Source organism: Fragaria vesca, linkage group LG1 (genome assembly GCF_000184155.1).
Source record: "Fragaria vesca subsp. vesca linkage group LG1, FraVesHawaii_1.0, whole genome shotgun sequence".
Taxonomy (NCBI): Eukaryota; Viridiplantae; Streptophyta; class Magnoliopsida; order Rosales; family Rosaceae; genus Fragaria; species Fragaria vesca.
Window position 1 is genome coordinate 1,260,975 of NC_020491.1, and position 19,505 is coordinate 1,280,479.

General features: G+C 39.3%; 5 protein-coding genes across 8 annotated transcripts in view; 4 read left to right on the forward strand and 1 right to left on the reverse strand.

The window, feature by feature from the left end:
- LOC101306078 (6,7-dimethyl-8-ribityllumazine synthase, chloroplastic-like) overlaps window positions 1–1,043 on the forward strand; it is a 4,318-nt gene extending 3,275 nt beyond the window's left edge. Inside the window, exon 8 of the mRNA XM_004287140.1 lies at window positions 505–1,043. Within this exon, the coding sequence (XP_004287188.1) occupies window positions 505–543 (39 nt within the window). The 3' untranslated portion in view covers window positions 544–1,043. The remainder of the gene's footprint in view (window positions 1–504) is intronic.
- LOC101297090 (glucose-1-phosphate adenylyltransferase small subunit, chloroplastic-like) lies at window positions 691–4,879 on the forward strand. Its single transcript, XM_004288690.1, has 10 exons — window positions 691–726; window positions 1,991–2,173; window positions 2,449–2,739; window positions 2,822–3,068; window positions 3,176–3,345; window positions 3,477–3,580; window positions 3,688–3,799; window positions 3,939–4,037; window positions 4,275–4,388; window positions 4,763–4,879. Exons 1-10 carry the CDS (start codon window positions 691–693, stop codon window positions 4,877–4,879), a joined length of 1,473 nt encoding a protein of 490 aa, XP_004288738.1.
- Window positions 4,880–5,263: 384 nt separating this feature from the next.
- On the forward strand, window positions 5,264–8,122 carry LOC101306368. 2 transcript variants are annotated; one of them, XM_004287141.1, is made up of 4 exons: window positions 5,264–5,491; window positions 5,672–7,442; window positions 7,559–7,641; window positions 7,863–8,122. In XM_004287141.1, the coding sequence occupies exons 2-4, from the start codon at window positions 5,678–5,680 to the stop codon at window positions 7,929–7,931; spliced, it is 1,917 nt and encodes a 638-aa protein (XP_004287189.1). In that variant the 5' UTR covers window positions 5,264–5,491; window positions 5,672–5,677; the 3' UTR covers window positions 7,932–8,122. The 2 variants fall into 2 exon arrangements, with proteins under 2 accessions (XP_004287189.1, XP_004287190.1); XM_004287142.1 differs by lacking the exon at window positions 7,863–8,122 and having other exon boundaries at window positions 5,281–5,440; window positions 5,672–7,700.
- A 331-nt stretch (window positions 8,123–8,453) lies between these two features.
- LOC101306848 lies at window positions 8,454–10,728 on the forward strand. 3 transcript variants are annotated; one of them, XM_004287145.1, is made up of 3 exons: window positions 8,454–8,569; window positions 8,917–9,886; window positions 10,435–10,728. In XM_004287145.1, the coding sequence occupies exons 2-3, from the start codon at window positions 8,945–8,947 to the stop codon at window positions 10,438–10,440; spliced, it is 948 nt and encodes a 315-aa protein (XP_004287193.1). In that variant the 5' UTR covers window positions 8,454–8,569; window positions 8,917–8,944; the 3' UTR covers window positions 10,441–10,728. The 3 variants fall into 3 exon arrangements, with proteins under 3 accessions (XP_004287193.1, XP_004287191.1, XP_004287192.1); XM_004287143.1 differs by having other exon boundaries at window positions 8,917–10,699; XM_004287144.1 differs by having other exon boundaries at window positions 8,502–8,569; window positions 8,857–10,699.
- A 4,582-nt stretch (window positions 10,729–15,310) lies between these two features.
- LOC101297382 (F-box/ankyrin repeat protein SKIP35-like) lies at window positions 15,311–19,391 on the reverse strand. Its single transcript, XM_004288691.1, has 5 exons — window positions 19,346–19,391; window positions 18,902–19,147; window positions 18,161–18,827; window positions 17,367–17,799; window positions 15,311–16,117 (listed from the first exon to the last, which is right to left on the reverse strand). Exons 3-5 carry the CDS (start codon window positions 18,757–18,759, stop codon window positions 15,311–15,313), a joined length of 1,839 nt encoding a protein of 612 aa, XP_004288739.1. The 5' UTR covers window positions 18,760–18,827; window positions 18,902–19,147; window positions 19,346–19,391.
- Window positions 19,392–19,505: the final 114 nt, after the last annotated feature.

The following is a 19,505-nucleotide window of genomic DNA, read 5'->3' on the forward strand; positions in this document are numbered from 1 at the left end:
TTTCCGGCCAGATCACCCAAAACTTCAAACAAAGTCAATCTGGCCGGAAAACTGGAATTCGGCGGACTCGCCGGGATGGAAAGTGGTCGGGGAAGCTGCTGGGGTGGAGGCGCACCCTCGCCGGCGCTGTACGGGGGCGAACGGAGGAAAATCCGCACCGTAAAACGGTGCGGACGTCCGCAGCTGAGAAAAATCCTATATATATATACACACACATATATAGGTGATGTGAAGGAGTAAAATAAAAGTATTACATTTAGAGTTGATTGAAATAATGTACATGTTTTCGTATAAAAGAACAATAAACACTCATAGTTAGAACCCTTGGATAAGACATTAATATTCTGGCTTTCTGAAATTTTATGTGAAACAAAAGGGTATTGAGTAGGTACCATGCTGAGACAAGAATCTGTTGTTTCTTTTATACACAATTACTTGAGTCATTCCAAGTGTAATTTCATTTTATATGTGATAATTGGTACATCACTTTGACTTGTACTGCAGATTGAGATGGCGTCTTTGTTTGTACACCAATTGAAGTAGTGTATTGTTACTCTCGAGGAGAGAGGCAGGGAATGTTTTACTCGACCAGCATTTTCTGTAATGAATGTGCTTGGTGTTGTTCCTTTCTTGAACTGCTGCTAGAGCCATACTGTCCCAAACTTTGTTTATTTTCTAAAGCCCTGCCAGATGAATCTTAATGCTGAAGCTGAAGAGAAACAAAAAGTGAGTATAAAGAGTTTTGAATAAAGTCTCTCTTGCTTCACACATTAGTTTTTGTGTTTCGATTTCACCCATTGGATGTCATAGCTACTTGAACAGTATTGGTGGCAGACTAGTTTATTTTTGTTTGTGTACATTTGCACAATTGCACCCGAACTTTTCATATTTAGGGAGTGGCTTTTACATAAGATGTTTAACAGTCCGACAGATTTAACTTGTATGCTTACAATATCAATGCTTTTTGGTGAGGAGCCACTGGTTGACGGTTTCAATCCAAGAAATGATGCAGACTTGCAGTGTTGCTTTGAGAGGGATGGGAAGAGCGGACTGATAAGCTCGACCAAATTCTGTCACTTTTACATTCCCTCCACACAAAATATGAAGAATAAAATCCAAATTAGTGTTCCTCCAATATGTTTCAAAGATCTCACTTTGCTTGGATGTGTATCATTGTGTATCTAATCACGTGTGAAGTCCAAATCAATACGTTTGGTTCCTACAAACAGGGTTGTAAACTTTTAAAAACATTATGTTCTACCTCAGGAGTATGCATAAAAGCTGAGCCAATGCCTACCTTCAACCCCACTCATTCCAAAATCCTAATAGTCGCCATAACGCTTCAAGTTGAGTGACAAATGTGCCCTCAGTTTCTACTCCCTCCCCTACCGACAGACTTTGAAATACAGCACTCTTTTTGCCTTTTTTGTAGGGGTTTTCTTGGATACAAATAAGTTACAAAAACAGAGTTTACTCGTAATCATTTCATGCAATCTTTCTCCCAATAGCATATAATGCAGAAGGGTGTTAGGGGAAAAAGGTCATTTGCAGTTGGCATTTTGATGTAGAACAAGCTGTCGCTGCAGTAGTCTCTTTGTGCATCTGTTAACCATGAATCACTTTCAGCACAATCGAAAACAATAAATAACCTACAAAAGGCATAAGAAGCTTAGAATCAAAGTTATACATACATAGCAGAAAAGATTGATATAAGGCATCCGTCATGTGTTTAGTGACATCTTCATTAGAAAAATGATATGCTGAGAAACCAAATGCTTGCCTCTTTCTTGCCTCTAGGTTCTAACCTCTGGCCATGAAGGAAGATTTCCTCCCTAGTCATGAGGTGGAAGAAAACAAAATATTCCCTACTCGTTCTATCTATTTAATCTTAGTTCAGTTGGGAGGAAGGGAAGCAATATATGCCTTGAAAGATCAAGATATACATTACACTGGCAACTTGTTCTTCTACATTGTCATGGTTATCTTGCAGGGTTGTCTTCCCTCCCTTGTTAGTAGCACTACTCAAACAAAGCGTTTGGTTATCGTTGGATCAGACTACTATAATCACGAAAAACATTCACTGAATATTCATTCTAGTGTTCCTCCGAGCTCGTTGATATCCAGTTCACAGCAAACTCAATCTCCCTCTATGTTGTTTCCTCCGGTTAATCAGGTTTAACTTCCTGCTTATATCCTGAAAATCCTACATAAGACTGAGGTTAAGTTTAACTGCCTGCTCTCACTAATCCTTTTCAATTATCATAATACATTGTATCAACATCGTTTCTGATAATTATACAATGGCATTGATAAGACCTCTCTATTGCTTGTATAAGAAGGGATGTATTGTATCCACACTAATGCAACATTTCCTTTTTTTGACATGGTTTGTGATAAGGCATCTCCAAATTACATTACATTTGTACAATATTAATTTATTCATACCAGAGTGTGGCAGCTATTGTGTTTGGGGATGGGCCAGAATCACAACTTCATCCATTGACAAAGAGAAGATCAGAAGCAGCCATACCAATCGCAGCGCGTTACAGACTGATTGATGCAGTTGTGAGCAACTGCATTAGCAGTAATATACACAGGATATATGCTCTAACACAATTTAACTCGACTTCTCTCAATTCCCACGTTTCCAGGGCTTATTCTGGACTTGGTTTTGGAAACGAGGGGTTTGTTGAAGTAATTGCAGCATATCAAGGCCCTGATAATAAAGGGTGGTTTCAGGTCTGCTAGTCGAGTTTTTTGTATTACCTATATAGATACATTTAACTCTTCTTTCCTAAAACTTCTAATACCTTGATCTTAGGGAACTGCTGATGCTGTTAGAAGATGCCTGTGGCTGCTGGAAGAGTATCCAATGTCTGAGTTTTTGGTCCTTCCTGGTTACCATCTCTACAAAATGGACTACCAGGAACTGATTAAGGCCCATCGAAACAATAAGGCAGACATTACTATTGCAGCATCAGTTGCTAGGAGAATTCATGATCCCGGCTTTGGCTTTTTAGATGTGAATTCTGAGAATCAAGTTCTGGAATTCAGATTGAAGTTGGAGAGAGGGCCAATCGATATTCATTCAGTGAGTAATATTCATCACACTTCTTTCCACAAATAGTTCCTTTTATTGTATTCTGCATGAGGAACCTTTATAATCTGAAACTTCAGGCGAAAGGCTCAAGGAAATCCAACAATACTGCTCCAAGTAGCATCACAAGTATGGGAATCTATCTCATCAACATAGATACATTGAAAAGGCTCCTAGAAGAACATTTTCCTGAGGCAAATGACATTAGGAGTGAAGTGATTCCAGGTGCCGTATCTCTTGGAATGAAGGTCTTGCCTATTATAAACATACAGGCTGTATATCCTGTGATATATGCAAATAAAATAGTTCTCTGTAGCCTTTGCTGCTTCAGTGTTAACGTTACTTGCACTAAATATTCTTTTCTTTCTTTTGAGGTCAGGTTCAAGCTTATGCATTTGATGGATACTGGGAGGACATGAGGAATATTGGAGCATTCTACGAAGCAAATATGCAAACTACAAAGAGTACAGACGTGGGATATAAGTCGGTAACTTTCATAGGGGAAAAGGCTGAATATCCTAGTGTTTTCTTTATGTTAGGTTCGGATCCTTTTTAAACTAACACAGACTTCAACTTTGATTTCATACCAGCTTCTATGATAGAGAAAGTCCAATCCACACTTTGCGTCATTGTCTGCCTCCAACTCTTATAACTGATTCTGTCATAACAAATAGTGTAGTTGGAGATGGTTGCATTCTCAATGTAAGCACAAGCATTGATACAACTAATACATAGTATGATGGATTCTTGTTTTTTATTTTATGATGAATATAGTCTGCGATTAGACTGAACTTGGTCTTGCATGTTTCCGGAACATACTTTTGGACTTGCACAAGAGTAGGGTTGCAGGATCAAAGGTACAGTAATTGGTATGAGGTCAACAATTGGAATTGGGGCAATAGTTGAGGATTCAGTGATCATGGGTTCATCTTTCTATCAAGTAAGAGCTCTATCTCTGCATATATTGTACTTGAAATCAAAATATCGTTCTTAATAAGTGCTCTGCAGTCATTCCACTTTTCTTTTTTACACTTCAAATCAAAATCATTGCCTACATTATTTTCGCTGGTTATTTGTGTGGCAATCTTATTAATACATGCATATTTTAACATCAAAATCCTCTAGTCATGTTGTTGCTTCTGTTATATCTACAATGGTCATCTATTCACAGCCAAAGGCAGAAGATAGTGAAAACAGTAAAGTTACAGACATTCCCATCGGAATTGGTGAAGATACTCGAATAAGGAAGGCTATTGTAGACAAGAATGCAAGGATTGGCAAAAATGTAGTGGTATGAATCTTATATGCTAATAACACTTTGCATTGTCTAAGTAACAAGTATATGGTGTTCTCGCAAATAAGTTGAGGCGCATTATGTACCCTCAGATAAGTTGTGACTTCATCTGCAAGTTGAAAGAAGTAAATCAAATAACTATTTACCAAAGAATTATAACATGTAAAGTGTTCATTTTATGTGTTTATATGTAGAACAATCATCAGTAGCACTACATATTATCATTCAGTTAATTGAACCTCTGCTTCATCCATAGATGTATATGTCTGTACAGAAGCCAGCCAATGTAGGATTATTGATTTGCATATATACCAACTCTTCATAACTCAGCAGGCTAACTTAAGGCTTTTGATGACTATGGTTTTGTGCAGATCATTAACAAAGACAATGCCCAGGAAGGGGACAGAGAAGCTGATGGCTATGTCATTCGTGAGGGAATAGTAGTCGTTCTTCGAAGTGCTGTAATCCCGGATGGCACCGTTATATGAGAATTCTAAAACAGTTTCCCATTCTCTCTTTTGCCAATAGACAATAGTGAGATGAAATAAAACTTGTACATCTTTGCTTCATTCATATACATCATTGCCATTCTTTGTTGCGATAACCAGATAGCACAATCCAAGATTGAAACAATTCAAAGGAATTATATTTTTGTATGTTCTCTCTTTCTTTCTTTTTTCTAATCCGTATTCATTATCTTACAAACAATGCTACGTGAACCACCTAAAGGCCAGAGTCCACCTTACGTGTTTATGTGACATCTACACCACCAATCAAATTGTTTCATCAAATGACTTAAATGTGTAACATCAACTTAGGCATAGGTAGGCTATAGTGGGATCCGAAAATGAGATTCACCTAGCATTATTAGTCACCTGCATTTTTAATCAACACGATGCATTTCAGTCTGGGCCGCTCAATTGTGGGCCGGATAGTCACGAACGCGTGGGTGCAAATCTGTTATCCTCCCAACCAAAAATGAAGGAGCCGAAGTAGAAGTAGCAGTAGCAGCAGAAATGAAGGAGATGAAGTAGCAGGAGCAGCACAAGGTACCAGTCTCTTCCCAGAAAATAAATTCAATTCAATTCCTTCCGGAATTGGTGAGCTTCCTGCTTGCCTCATGTGATTTTCTTTTTAATTTTTAATTTATTTCCAGAAGGATTGCAGACTTGTTTATGGCGGTTGTGGCTTCTCTTTAGTTCTGGGTTATCTTCTGTTTGCTTTTGTATAATAGTTAGCAATGTTTCAAGTCGCTTAGAATACTCTTTCAAACTTGTTAGGTAAACATGCAAGGATTACTTAATGCCTTCTCTTATCAAATTCGTTTGAAACCCGAAATTCCTCTCAAGCTTCCCACCACGAAGACTGGGCTCCTCACCCAGAAACTTGAGCTGGTTTTTCCAAGAAGAAATTGCCTCAATGCCATTAGCTCAGCCAGTGTTGATGCTCACGGAGGAGAAGAAGAAGAAGCCAAAGGTACTATGGATTGGGAATTGGAGTTTCTTGGAGAGCTTGACAACAAGAAGAAAAACCAACCTACATCCAAGCTGCTTCAAGAAACTGAAGGCATGGATTGGTGTTTGAGGGCAAGAAAGACTGCTCTAAAATCGATTCAAGCCAAGGGCTGGTCTCACAGAATGGAAGATATGATTACCAAAAAGCGGAAAAAGAAAAAGAACAAGAAGAAACTGACCCCCAAAGAGAAAATGAGTAAGAAAAGCAAGCAACTGCTACAAGATTTTGATTCAGATGAAGACTTTGATACACAAGATATAGATGCATTAGACGGTTCTACCGATTTAGGAAGAACTGTGAGCATGCTGGGAGGTGGGATGTTTGAAGAGAAAAAGGAGAAGACCATGGAAGATTTTGTTCAGAGGCTTTCCCAATTCTCAGGGCCATCTGATCGTAAGAAAGAAATCAACTTGAACAAAGCAATTGTTGAAGCACAAACTGCTGAAGAAGTATTGGAGGTTACTGCAGAGACAATCATGGCTGTGGGGAAAGGTTTGAGTCCCTCACCCCTCTCTCCTTTGAACATTGCCACCGCTCTTCATCGAATTGCTAAGAACATGGAGAAAGTTTCGATGGTAGAGACACGTAGGTTGGCTTTCGCTCGTCAAAGAGAGATGTCTATGCTAGTAGGAATAGCAATGACAGCCTTACCAGAGTGTTCAGCTCAAGGTATCTCTAATATCTCGTGGGCATTGTCTAAGATAGGAGGTGAGCTGCTTTACTTGTCAGAAATGGATAGAGTTGCAGAGGTGGCCTTGACCAAGGTTGGGGAGTTTAATTCACAGAATGTCGCTAATATTGCGGGTGCTTTTGCTTCCATGAAGCACTCTGCTTCTGATCTTTTTCTCGAGTTATCCAAGAGGGCATCAGTTATAATTCACACTTTCCAAGAGCAAGAACTTGCTCAGGTTTTGTGGGCTTTTGCTTCTTTACATGAGTCTGCTGAACCTTTGCTGGACTCTTTAGATAAGGTTTTCAAAGATGCAAACCAATTTATATGCTGCCCAAACAAAGAACAGTCAAATCTCAACCGAGAAAATGGCGTGGACAACATAGGAGATCTTGAAATCAATGGCATTGCACATTCTCATGTGCTCAGTTTCAGTAGGGATCAGCTTGGGAACATAGCATGGTCTTATGTTGTTCTAGGACAAATGGACCGCAGTTTCTTTTCCGATGTGTGGAAAACTCTTTGCCAATTTGAAGAGCAAAGAATTTCGGAACAGTATAGGGAGGATATCATGTTTGCTTCTCAAGTTCATCTAGTAAACCAGTGCTTGAAGCTTGAGTACCCACATCTTCATTTATCTTTGGAGAGAGATCTTGAGGAGAAAATAGCACGTGCGGGTAAAACAAAGAGATTTAATCAGAAAATGACATCATCTTTTCAAAAGGAGGTCGCTCATCTTCTTGTTAGCACTGGCCTTGATTGGATCAAAGAGTATGTTGTGGACGGGTACACTTTGGATGGCGTAGTAATTGATAAGAAGATTGCTATGGAGATTGATGGCCCAACTCATTTCTCAAGAAATACTGGTGAGTATCCTGAACATAACAGTACTGCATGTATGTCTGCTTAGGTTCATTCGAGTCAAATAATTGCTCTTACACTTATGGTTAGAATCCAGATGATCACCTTTTGTTTTGTGCAGGGGTTCCCTTGGGACACACTATACTCAAACGCCGGTACATAACAGCTGCTGGTTGGAAAGTTGTGTCTGTGTCTCATCAAGAGGTGAGTTCTCACATTCATGGACAATATAGAAGTTTATCTTGTTGAGTGAGTTTGTGGTGAGCTGAGCATATGTGCACAGGTTAAAACTGCATTTGAGATCGACACAATCACTGCATTAGTTGTTCAAATTAGTACCAATAAAATTTGATGTCCCTGATTCATCATTAGCAAATTTACATGCATGGTTTTTTTAACATAATAGCTTGTTTGTTTTATTGAAGTGGGAAGAACTTGAAGGTGGTTTTGAGCAGCTAGACTACCTAAGAGAAATTCTGAAGGAGCACCTTTAGACGTTTGCGAGACCAAGATCAGAAAAGGGGAAGAGGTGATAGTGTGACGAAACAATGGCAGATAAATACATTCTGTTAGGCACCCTGTTAACATAACTACTATGGTTGTGACTTGTAAGCCTAACTATTGTAATGTCATGGCCTTGGAATTTTGGAAAATGATATGCAAGTTGAATTAAGGATATTGCGCCCCTGACTGGTGGTGTCGAACTTGTCACCTGTACTCTGAACGTGCCCTCACCTCAGAGTACCAATATATGATTATGTAGTTTCAAGAAAACAGGTAAATGAGACTATTGGTCGATTGAGAGTGAGATAGCAAACAAATTAATGACACACTTATCCAGTCAGTATGAGGTGTCGCATGCGCACCAACACGCAGATCGTATTTTGAAAAAGGAAAGGAAAAGAAAAAGGAGAAAATAAGGGATATGCGATACGTGTAAGACGTGTGTAGGTGGGGCCAGTAGTGTAGATAGCAATGGCAATTATTAGTCTCCGCTGGATATGGAAGTTAATATTGGTGAGAGAGGAGAGGAGAAGTTGAATAAGTAGCGATTGGATTCATAGTTGAAGCTGCTTGCTGGCGTCACTCCTCCTCGCTGCTGCTGCTCATCTCCTCCATCCATCGGTTGCAGGTAATCAATCCCAAATTTGGATTTAATTGGATCTCTGGCGCGCTTCTTACTTGTTACTCTGATTGATCAAGATAAATAAATTTGGATTTAATTGGATCTCTGGCTCGCTTCTTACTTGTTACTGTGATTGATCAAGATTAATTTTGATAACCTAGTTCTAGATGTGATGCATAACTCTTTCCATCAACTTCCAGAATCATCCAGCATTTCTGTTGTTGCGCTAGAATTCTAATAACCTCACTCGACTCCTGTAACCCTGAAATCGTAACAAAAGCTTTCTGTTTTAGATCTGCATTTCTAGATGATGGATTTTTCATTTGCTGAGCTGAGTTGCTAATCTGTTGAAGGTGTGCAAGGACCTAAACTAGTTCTTCGATGGCATCCTATGATGACGCAGAAAGAGTAGATCGGGGCATTAAGAAGGAGGAGAAACACGAACAAGAGGAAGGCGACGGGTTCATTGATAAGATCAAGGATTTCATTCATGACATTGGCGAGAAGATCGAGGGAGCTATCGGATTTGGTAAACCCACTGCGGATGTGGCTGCAATTCACATCCCTTGCATTAATCTGGAGAAGGCAGAGATTGTGGTGGATGTGCTCATTAAGAACCCAAATCCGGTGCCCATTCCGCTCATTGACATTAACTACTTGATCGAAAGTGATGGAAGGAAACTTGTGTCCGGATTGATCCCGGACGCTGGAACAATCCATGCCCATGGGGAAGAGATTGTCAAAGTTCCTCTTCACTTGATTTACGATGACATCAAGAGCACCTACAGTGATATCGAGCCTGGAAGCATTATTCCCTACAAGATCAAGGTTGATCTCATTGTGGATGTCCCTGTTCTCGGCAGGCTCACTCTCCCACTTGAGAAAACTGGAGAGATTCCCATCCCATACAAACCTGATGTTGATGTTGACAAAATCAAGTTTCAGAAATTCTCCTTTGAAGAAACTGTTGCTGTGCTCCATTTGAAGCTCGAGAACATGAATGACTTTGACTTGGGCCTCAATGCTTTAGACTACGAGATTTGGCTCTCTGAGGTCAGCATTGGAGGCGCTGAGCTCTCCAAATCTGCCAACCTTGAAAAGAAGGGTATCACTTTTGTTGACGTTCCTATTACCTTCAGGCCAAAGGATTTTGGCTCTGCGCTCTGGGATATGATTCGGGGTAAGGGTACTGGCTATACCATCAAAGGCCACATTGATGTTGACACTCCCTTTGGGGCCATGAAGTTACCCATTGTCAAGGAGGGGGGTACTACACGCCTTAAGAAGAGCAAGGATGACGGTGGTGATGATGACGATGATGAGGTATGTAATCTTCATACTGGATTTTGATTCTCCTGCTACAAAGTAGTATATGCATTGCATTCTTTACATAGTTGTAAAAGACAAATAATATTTCTTCTAGATTGATTACTTGAACCAAATCCTGAAACAAATATCTACAAACATGTAAGATCATAGAACCACTGTTGAAGACTTGAAGGGGCCATGATTTTGGGCACACCAATGTGGTTGGTGCAATGCACTTGCCCTGGATAAATAAGAGTGGTGTGTATCAAGGACTAAACATTTGTACCTTATGTATTATCGTTCTGTATCATTAGTCGCAATGTACTCCTCCAACATACCTTTGCTATCTACTCCGCCCCTTTTAGCAACTATCAGAATCCTGCTGACAGATTATTAACATTGAATCTCGCAAAAGCCTGCTCTTGATGTCATCCATTTCAAACTAAACTCTGTTAAGCTGCACTGTCTCATGCATTCGAAAATTATATACTCTAGCATCCTAATTATCTGATTGATAATGCAGTCTTATTCCTGTAACGAATTTCATATACTTCTATGTGCAGGACTAGAGAGGGGGGAGGGCTTCGGCTTTTGCTTCACCTGTCAAACTAATGGTTATTGTCTGTTGTCTGTTATTTGTTGATCTGTACCTAGTATTTAAGAAAATAATACTTACATATGCGTTTGAACTTCTGGTGGAAGTGAATTAAACCGTTTGCGAGAAAGGTTGGGTTAAATACAATTAAACATTCTTGGAAGGGAAAGTTATATGTTGTATTGTTGTAATAGATTATCCAGTGTTAGATGTTTTGCTCATTTTATTCTCTAGCTAGTTCTCAATGTTTCGGCATCTGATGATTAAGGGAGATGAATCACAACTCGGGAAATTTTCAAAGCTATTTTTTTATCTTAATACTGTTAGCGACGACTGATTGTCGTCAATGTTATCATCAGAGACGACCAAATATTAGGCACTTAGGCAGGACAAGAATCAATTTTTCCTCTGTACAAAATTCAAGAATCAAAAGATTGAAGAGAGAGTTGATTGATCTGGAAATGATTTAAAGAATTTGGATGAGATGCGAGTTATACACAAATTATTGAATCATAACAATCCGCGGAATGTAATGCAAGTTTTTACACAATGATGATTTACAGATCGCTATTCATTATGAGCAAGGAGCGGAGTAGAGGCCGGTAAGGTGGTGAAGGAATCCGATAGAGGCCGGTAAGGTGGTGAAGGAATCCGATACTTGAATTTCAAATCAAGGCAAAGGGGGTGGTACCTAGCTTGCTGTTGGAGGGAAGAAATGAAGGATGGGAAGCCCTCTAGCACTTGGCGTGCTAAATGATACGGGTAGAAAGAAATTTAGGTGATACATGCTTGCATTGCAATTAGAAGTTGATTAAGATGGAGATGCAATGAATTAGAGAGAAGAAGGTATGTACGCCCACATGACATGCCACATGCCCGTATGTCAAATTGCCAAGCATCTCCATCTCCATGGCGCCCCTCTTGTCACATGAAATGCCCTCCCCACTTGACCCCATTTCCCCTGCACTCCATTCTTTTCTTTTTTATTATTTCATTTATTTTTGGGCATCCTGCTTCCCCGGTAGAACAGAAAAATAAAATTTCATGTTTTGATCATATTTTATATTAACATGTCGGAGAAGAGACGGCTTGATCGAGGTTCTTGAGATTATGGATTTTCATTTCCCTGATTTAATTGCTCGGGTGGATTTACGATATGTAAATGTATATGGGGAAGTTTTGTGATTTGTTTAAATACAAATTTACAGTTTGTCGAAATCTTCTTATATTATAAAGTAACGGTTTTCTTTCAAGCGAGTTTTCTCAATTGATCATCGTTAACGAAAATCTGGATCATAAGTGTGACCCGGATCACTCTGGTTATCGTCACTAGACAACAGTTTTCACCCACTAATGGTCTCAGTTTCTAGGTCTCACCACATTGTGATGGTTTATCTGAGTCGGCCACTGCCGTTGTTGTTCTTGTCCACTGGCGGCCCTTGGGCATTCGGGTAAGAAGATTAACCAAAAGAATTATGAATTAAAAGTCGACTATTCTTCTCAAAAAGAAATTGTTAGTATAAATAATGAAAATACAAGCACTCAAATAAATGAAGACTCGAATCCCAAATGAGGTCAAAAGAAGGAAATTACTGGGTTGCTTTTGTCTAGATTGGAATACGAGTCCCAAAAGGTAAGATGCCGAAGTTGGGCTTTTTCTAGAGAGTAGAGAGAGAGGGAGAGTCCAGGGGTGAAGAACCTTAGGGGAAACATCCCTGGTTTTCCAAAACCAGCAACTCGCATGTCAGCAGAGCCCCCACTTGATTAAGGAATTCACTGAACCAAACCTCATTTCGCTCTTTCCCTCTCTCTACACATAACATAATAAGGTAATAATAATGATAATACAAATACACTGCAACAACCCAGAAGCTATCATATTTCATTCTTCTTCCTTGCCTTGCCTTGCCTTGGTTCATCTTCTCTCTATCCCACACGCCTTTCAAATTAAACTTGCGGTTCATTGAACTTGGAAATTCATTCAGATTCCTCTTATGAATTTAATCTTCGGACATCTTCCACTCTGACCAGAAAAGAGCCTTCGTGGCTAGAAATGCAAAAGGAGACATCTCTTTCTTGCTGCCTCGTTTGGAAATTCTCTTACCAAGATCAAACCCTACACAATAACAACAGGTATCAACTCGATCTTCTGCCTTCTCCTAATTCTCTTTTTCTGTCCTTTGCTTTTCGAGAAGTTTGTTTCAGGGCACAAGGCATCAGTTGCATTTTAGGCTTGCTTGTCAATCTATTAATTCCAGATCACCCTGCTTATTTGGTGCAGCAGCGTGAATCTGAGTTTATGATTTTGCTTTCGATGTTTGGATTTTGATTGAAATTTTTTATTATCTCCAGTTGGCTTTTCGGGGACGGCGTCTCATGGTTTCTGCATTAGGAATTGGTGACGTTTTCTTGTGATTTGAGGTTTGGATCTGGTTCACGTTTCTAGTTTGAGGGTTGATCGATTGTTACACAATCACTCTGTGGGGCATTGTGTTCTATCAGATTTGTATGAAACCGGCATTGTTTCAGGATTAGAGAGACTTTGAGTTTTGGTCTGAGTTGATACTTTGTTTGCTGTGATTTGAATTGCAAAGGACTTGATATAAATGAAATTTGAAGTTCCTGAAGTAGACATAAGACTTTCAAAAGGCTTTATCGATTTGCAAGCCCATTGTTCAAGTGGCCTTGATATGGATGTCAAAGCAAGACCCCAAGGGGATGAGCATCAACATTATCATCAAAGGTCATCTTTGTATCATCGATCACTATCACACGGCCGAGGTAGCGGCAGAAGACTGCTTCCAGCAAGCTACTTTAGCCTTGAGTCGATGCTTTTGCTTGTATGCCTCACGGCGACTCTGCTCATTCTTCCTTTGATACTTCCACCATTACCTCCCCCGCCTTTCATGCTGTTATTGCTTCCCATTGGCATTCTAGCAGTGCTTATGATCTTGGCTTTCATGCCTTCTAATGTCAGGGATTTGACTTATACATACGTGTAAGTAAACAAAAATGTTGTTTCTTTAGATTATGTATGCACATCTTCTCTAGTATTTTCTCTTTTGATCATCATACAATTTTGTAATCCTTTTCTCACCAAAATGTTCAGTACAACCTGATCTCTTTAGCTGGAATTCCTGCTTGTATTCTAGAGTTATTACTTGGTAGACGTTATATCTGCATTTCCCATTAGCTCCATGTTAGTAAGACATGACTGTAGATCACATCTTGCCTCCGTTGATCATTCTCATCAAAAAAATCTATAACCGCAGCAACGCGCGGGGACATTATCCAGTCTTGACAATATCTCAAACACTCGGGAAGCTGAGATGGGTGAAGGATTTACCAAAAGGGAGTGAAATTTGCACACCTTAAATGTAATTCATACACGCTCGCGCCCACTTTTTTGTGTAGAAATGTCTAAACTGTCTATGTTTTGAATCTTTTCAAGTTGTCTAACATAGGGACAGTTTCAAGTTGTCCGGACAGTTTAGACATTTTTTAAAGAAAAAAAAAAGGTAACAATGTGTGAATTATAATTTAAGACGTGTAAATTTCACTGTGTTTTTTTAAATTGTCGATGTGAAACCCTTTTTTTTTCTTGGTCAAAAAAAGAGAATTTCATTGAGATGCTTAGCCATGACTAGTCAGCTGGAGTTCATCAAGCCCAATAAGAATGCGGCCGTTATTTTAGCTGCTGGTTAAGCCATAGTCAAGCAAGTTGTGTTTATGTGACAAAAGAATGTCTAAATGACCCTCAAATTATCATGTAAACTAATTTTTTAAAAAGAAAGTATTTCGGGCTTTCCCATATACAAAATAAGGATATTTGTGGTATGTAATTTTTATTCATGGATGGTCCGATAGTCGAGCAGCTTTAGTGCTTTACACAATGCTCCACCAAGTGATGAGTGCCCGTTTCATTATGCTGTTGCTGCTTTCCAATTGAAGTTTGAACTTGGGGGCCGCAGCCTTTGTAAGATGGAGATTCACAAGAAAACAAAGAGGGGCAGACAAACGGATCGAATGTAGCGTGATATATATATACAGATTTTCCGCATCAAAAATTTTGGTGCGGATTTCCATTTTTGCACCATTTTCTAATCGAATTTTCTCAAACTTCCTTCTAGACATATCTAGATCATCTTTGCAAAATTTCAGCCAATTTAGTGATCGTTAAGGCCCTCAAAATCGAAAAACAAATCTGACGGAATGAATTTTGTTCGGTTCAGGTATATAACAGAAAAACGCAAGTTTGAGGGTCTTAACGATCACCAAATTGGCTAAAATTTTGCAGAGATGATCTACACAAGATGATCTAGATATGTCTAGAAGGAAGTTTGAGGAAATTCGATCGGGAAGTAGTGTAAAAATGGAAATCCGCACCAAAAACTTTGGTGCGGACGTCCGCACATGAGAATTCCTGTATATATATAACGATCACCAAATTGGCTGAAATTTTGCAAAAATGATCTACACAAGATGATCTAAATATGTCTAGAAAGAAGTTTGAGAAAATTCGATCGGGAAGTGGTGCAAAAAATGAAAATTCGCACCAAAAAACTTTTAGTGCGGACGTCGACAGCCAAGAAGGGCTATATATATAAGATAATAGTAGGCAGATATACAAGACCATCATTTTTCAACTACTTTGTTGCTGTATCTCAGATTATAGATATCTAGAATTGTAGAATATGTTCTGTAGATGTGCAGTAATCTAAATTGCATATACGGAAAAATGGGAAAATTGGCAAATCTCAGCTTAACATGTTGTTATCCATTACATATGCCAGATAGTGAGGGAAAATACAGAAGCGAAAACCAAAACATTGGGGCAAATCTTTCTACACAATGTTCGGCGGCTGAAGAAAAAATGAAGGAAGATGGTGCTCCAGAAAAGCTAAGAGCTCTTTGCACTGGCTCACCCCTTCTAGGATCCCGCCTCCAAGCGTTCTCACAGCTTCGATAAGCTGCCCTCTCAGCCTCTGAGACAACAAACAGCCACCTGCCTTGACACACTCCCTATACAGTGGCAGGTAAGCAATTGTTGTCCTCAATGGGGCTGGAAGATCTCTTAAGCAGATAGGAGAGTCACCCCACTTTAAAATCCTCACAAGGTTCATGTAATGTTCTTGTTCCTGTCTTCTTCCATCCAAGAAAGCTTCCTCAGACCAGTGCTCTCTAAGAAAAGCCCTTAGCTCATGAGCTACACCCTCTTCATCGGACCGGGCAATATTGTCGGCAACAGCATAAGTAGCTGCAGGGTCTCCTAAGAAGTCAGAACGGAGAAGAAATGCAACACCATCAAGAGACCCACCACTTCGTTCACCAGCAGCCTTCAGAATCTCAATGCTTAGTGTTGCAAGAACATGCTGGGGAACATGAGGAAGGAGATACGCAGCAACTTCAACTTGGCTGCTAGATGTCGCAGCTGTCAGAGCAAGGCACAGCTCCATGTCTCGGCAACCTCTTTTAACAAACCACTCAACTACCTGTATACAGCCCCTCTCTGCAGCTCTCATCAGAGGGCCCAAGAAGGCTATGGCATTACCCTCTTCCACAAGACATTCCATGGTACCAATCTTGCAGTAGTGGGATGCAAAACCCAATGCTAGGTCAACATCAACATCCAAACTGTTCCGTTGAGCGATCTACCAAAACAAAACCCAGATACCAAGATGAGACAAAAGATGCCATTGATGATATGTCATAAAGCAAATTTTCAACCAAGATCTTCTTATTAAATTTTCCCAAAAGCTGATACATATGCAGTTCATAGTACAAATACACTTCAACATAATGCGAGCAACAATAAAACAATGTGTTTGTGGATGAATGTTTCAGTAGTCCAGGTCTACAGAAATATTGGTAGAAACACAAAAGAAGGAAAATAATAGACCTGGAACTTGTTAAATAAAATCAAGGAAATGCCAAACCAAACAATAAGGAATAGATTTTTAAGGTAAAAACATTTGCACAACTAACCATATAACAACGTAAACAATAACGATTATAAGCATTTTAATAGAAACTATAGGATATTTCAGACATTTATATGATCATTATAGAATCTAATATTATTATATAATTAAGATCTATACAAGGCATTAGTGAGTTCTACTAGTGGATATGAGATAAGATATTTCATTGATTACAGAAAGACTGTAAGACTGTCATGTCTAGCAACAAATGTGTTTCTACTTGAAAACCGATATAAAAATATTGTACACACACACACACATATCCATTAATATAATAACTTCATTAAAGAGTTTTTGTTTCTACTCGCCCTTTCACATTCTAATTCTGTCTTGTTCTGTAAGAGAGAAAAACGTCTAACAATTCATTATATTACACTAAGAAACAATTTCACTAGGAATGACCGTAACCAATATATAATGGAGGTTAAGGGAAAGAAGTTGATAAGGTGTCTAGATCACAAAGTTTCATAAAGACTTTCTGTCATAAGACTGCGCAAACAAAAGGACCTACCGTTGCTAATCTAGACTAAGCCTATTATTCAGCTTCATGCAGATAAAAAGATTCTGCAGTGAACCCTTACTTCCATTTTTCACTTGTGCGGAATTGGCAATCTCATGAACTAGCTCATGATAATGCCAACTTTATCTCTAAGGTCACCCAATGGTGTGTTATAGTGATATACTATACAGCCATTTTTAGCTTGTGCGGAATTGGCAATCTCATGAACTAGCCCATGATAATGCCAACCTTTTCTCTAAGGTCACCCGATGGTGTGTTATAGTGATATACTGTACAGCCTTCTGGGTTCAAAAAGACTGATATGACAACCGTAACATCAAAGCACAAGAGGAATAAATAAGATCCAAAAGCTTAGGCAACTTAAAATATCATGATGTTTAGATGAAATACTAATATCACCTGCAATAAGATGCGCACAAGTTCTGTACTCCCAAAACGAGAGGCTTCAAGGAAACACTGATTAACATTGTCTGCACCCCCTTCTACCAGCATACCCAGAAGACCTTGAATTGCAGTAGCTGATATCCCAGATGCCCAGCCAGGGTAGAATGAAGTAGAGAAGAGAGTTAGGGGAAAGCAAGCAGCATCAAAGGCCTCCGTGAAGTCTTTCCCAGATAGCTGGTTACCAGCAATATCTAGAAATATCTTAAATGCAGATAACTGGAGTTGAATTTCAACACCTGAGCTGTTATTAACTCTATCTTTATTACCCTGACAACGAGAATGGAAACCTATACATTTCAGAGCCCATTCGGTAAACTTTTGAACCTTAGCACCGGCCTCTGCCTTTAAGACCTCATCTCCATTGCATTCCTGGAGACGCTCGTGCAATCTATCAAAACAAAATGCAGAAATTAAGCAAAACGACAGGTCATTGCAAGGATAAGAGTAAAGATGCACTTTGCAGGATGAATAATTCCATGATATATTCTTGCTTCAAGGAAACAAGACGAAAAATAAAGTTTCCAAGGAATGACATTTGTAAGTCAACCATATAGCAACACAAGTTTTAAACATGGTTACCCAAATTTTCACATATGATTCCTATTACATTACGGTAAATAGCAACACACGGTTTCAAGTTTCACATCCACTATAGTTTTCCAGTAAAGGAGCCTGCGGGATTTGTAACAGAGAATTGATAACAGTGGAATTTAATCTGCTTGTAAAATTGATACACTTGGGGTTCTTACCTTTGGGCCATTAAAGTGACTGTATCTGCAAGACTCATTGTTCGGTTCTGACAAGCAGAGACACATGAAGCAAGAAATGAAGTCCTCAGGGCAGCTCTTGTAAAATCATATGCACCGTTGACAATGATTTTCTTAATCAAGCCTGTTATCCCATAGAGCTCTTGTTGTGTGGTCAAAAACCAAATTGAATCCAGTGTAGTGCACAAGGCATCATTCAGAGTTTGTGGATCGGCTAACAGGATCAAACTCTCTGCAAGTTCCCAATCATGGGAACTCACAGCACTCTGAAACAAGCGGCCCAATTCAATCCTGTCGTGTCTACTTAGCTTTTTCTCCTGCCAAGGTTTCTCTTTCTTGTCCGGGTTGGAATCCATCATGGCAACTCGAGATTTGAGTTTCTTGGTACTGCAACAACAGGTAGTAGACATTCTGGACTCTTTCCTAACAAGGGGTCCGTCTCTTGAAAATACCACATTACTTCCTTCCGCATTGTCTGATGTAAAACCTTGAAGTCCATTCCTAGGACCAACAATTCCACTCTCTTCGGAGTCCATATCCATATATATGGGGTCTTCGGAGTTAGTCGCATCCGCCACCATTACCCTTAACAGATACCATATCTTTTTCCCTCGTCACCTTCTATAGACTATGCTACTCCTCTCTTCCCCTATTTACTTTGATTTAGTACAAATTAAAGATAAAAATAAAATAAAAAATAAGCGGACAACCCTCTAAACATACCTAGAAATTGCTGAAGATTCTACTACCATGAAATACCAACTGGTTATCTTCCTCCTTGAGGCTCAAATCTCTCCTCCCTAAAATCCTCGATTACCCATACATGGTGGTACTGTGAAACAATCGAAATCAAGTTCAAATCCACCGATCGCCTTAATCAAATGTCGGAAACTCTGGAAAACCCTTGAAATCCTCCTTTTAGCGAATCCAAAGGGATTCCAGCAACATATCAAGGATTGAGAACCAACCCTACAACACCCAGAACCTCTTTTATGAACAATTCACAAACACATAAGAAGAAGAAGAAGAAAAAATCATCTACCTATAACTTGAACAGAATCAGTTAACGATGAGAGGAAAATAGAGGAAAGTAAAAGGTGGGGGTATGGAAAATGAGTGCTTAAATAGTAAGAATCATAAGAAATGAAGAAATAGGGTAGTCGCTACCTCTGATTAATTGTGGTGGGGAGGACAGCTACTCACAGAGGATAGCAAAAAATACCCAGTGATTTTATTCTATTCATTCTTCTTCACTTCCTTTTTCTTTTTTTTTGTTTTCTTTTTTTTATTCTAATAGATTACTGTCAAAGACTTTTTTTCTTTTTTG

What these genes read in the sequence shown, in the direction of transcription:
- LOC101297090 (XM_004288690.1), top strand. Translation starts at nt 691, where the DNA reads ATGAATCTTAATGCTGAAGCTGAAGAGAAACAAAAA. An exon ending in AAGCTGAAGAGAAACAAAAA is followed by an intron (nt 727 to 1,990) that starts GTGAGTATAAAG and finishes GTTATCTTGCAG; the next exon opens with GGTTGTCTTCCCTCCCTTGT. An exon ending in GGATTGGCAAAAATGTAGTG is followed by an intron (nt 4,389 to 4,762) that starts GTATGAATCTTA and finishes GGTTTTGTGCAG; the next exon opens with ATCATTAACAAAGACAATGC.
- LOC101306368 (XM_004287141.1), top strand. Translation starts at nt 5,678, where the DNA reads ATGCAAGGATTACTTAATGCCTTCTCTTATCAAATTCGTTTGAAACCC. An exon ending in TCATTTCTCAAGAAATACTG is followed by an intron (nt 7,443 to 7,558) that starts GTGAGTATCCTG and finishes TGTTTTGTGCAG; the next exon opens with GGGTTCCCTTGGGACACACT. An exon ending in TGTCTGTGTCTCATCAAGAG is followed by an intron (nt 7,642 to 7,862) that starts GTGAGTTCTCAC and finishes GTTTTATTGAAG; the next exon opens with TGGGAAGAACTTGAAGGTGG.
- LOC101306848 (XM_004287143.1), top strand. Translation starts at nt 8,945, where the DNA reads ATGGCATCCTATGATGACGCAGAAAGAGTAGATCGGGGCATTAAGAAG.
- LOC101297382 (XM_004288691.1), bottom strand. Translation starts at nt 18,759, where the DNA reads ATGGTGGCGGATGCGACTAACTCCGAAGACCCCATATATATGGATATG. An exon ending in GTCACTTTAATGGCCCAAAG is followed by an intron (nt 17,800 to 18,160) that starts GTAAGAACCCCA and finishes TTGTTTTGATAG; the next exon opens with ATTGCACGAGCGTCTCCAGG. An exon ending in TTGTGCGCATCTTATTGCAG is followed by an intron (nt 16,118 to 17,366) that starts GTGATATTAGTA and finishes TTGTTTTGGTAG; the next exon opens with ATCGCTCAACGGAACAGTTT.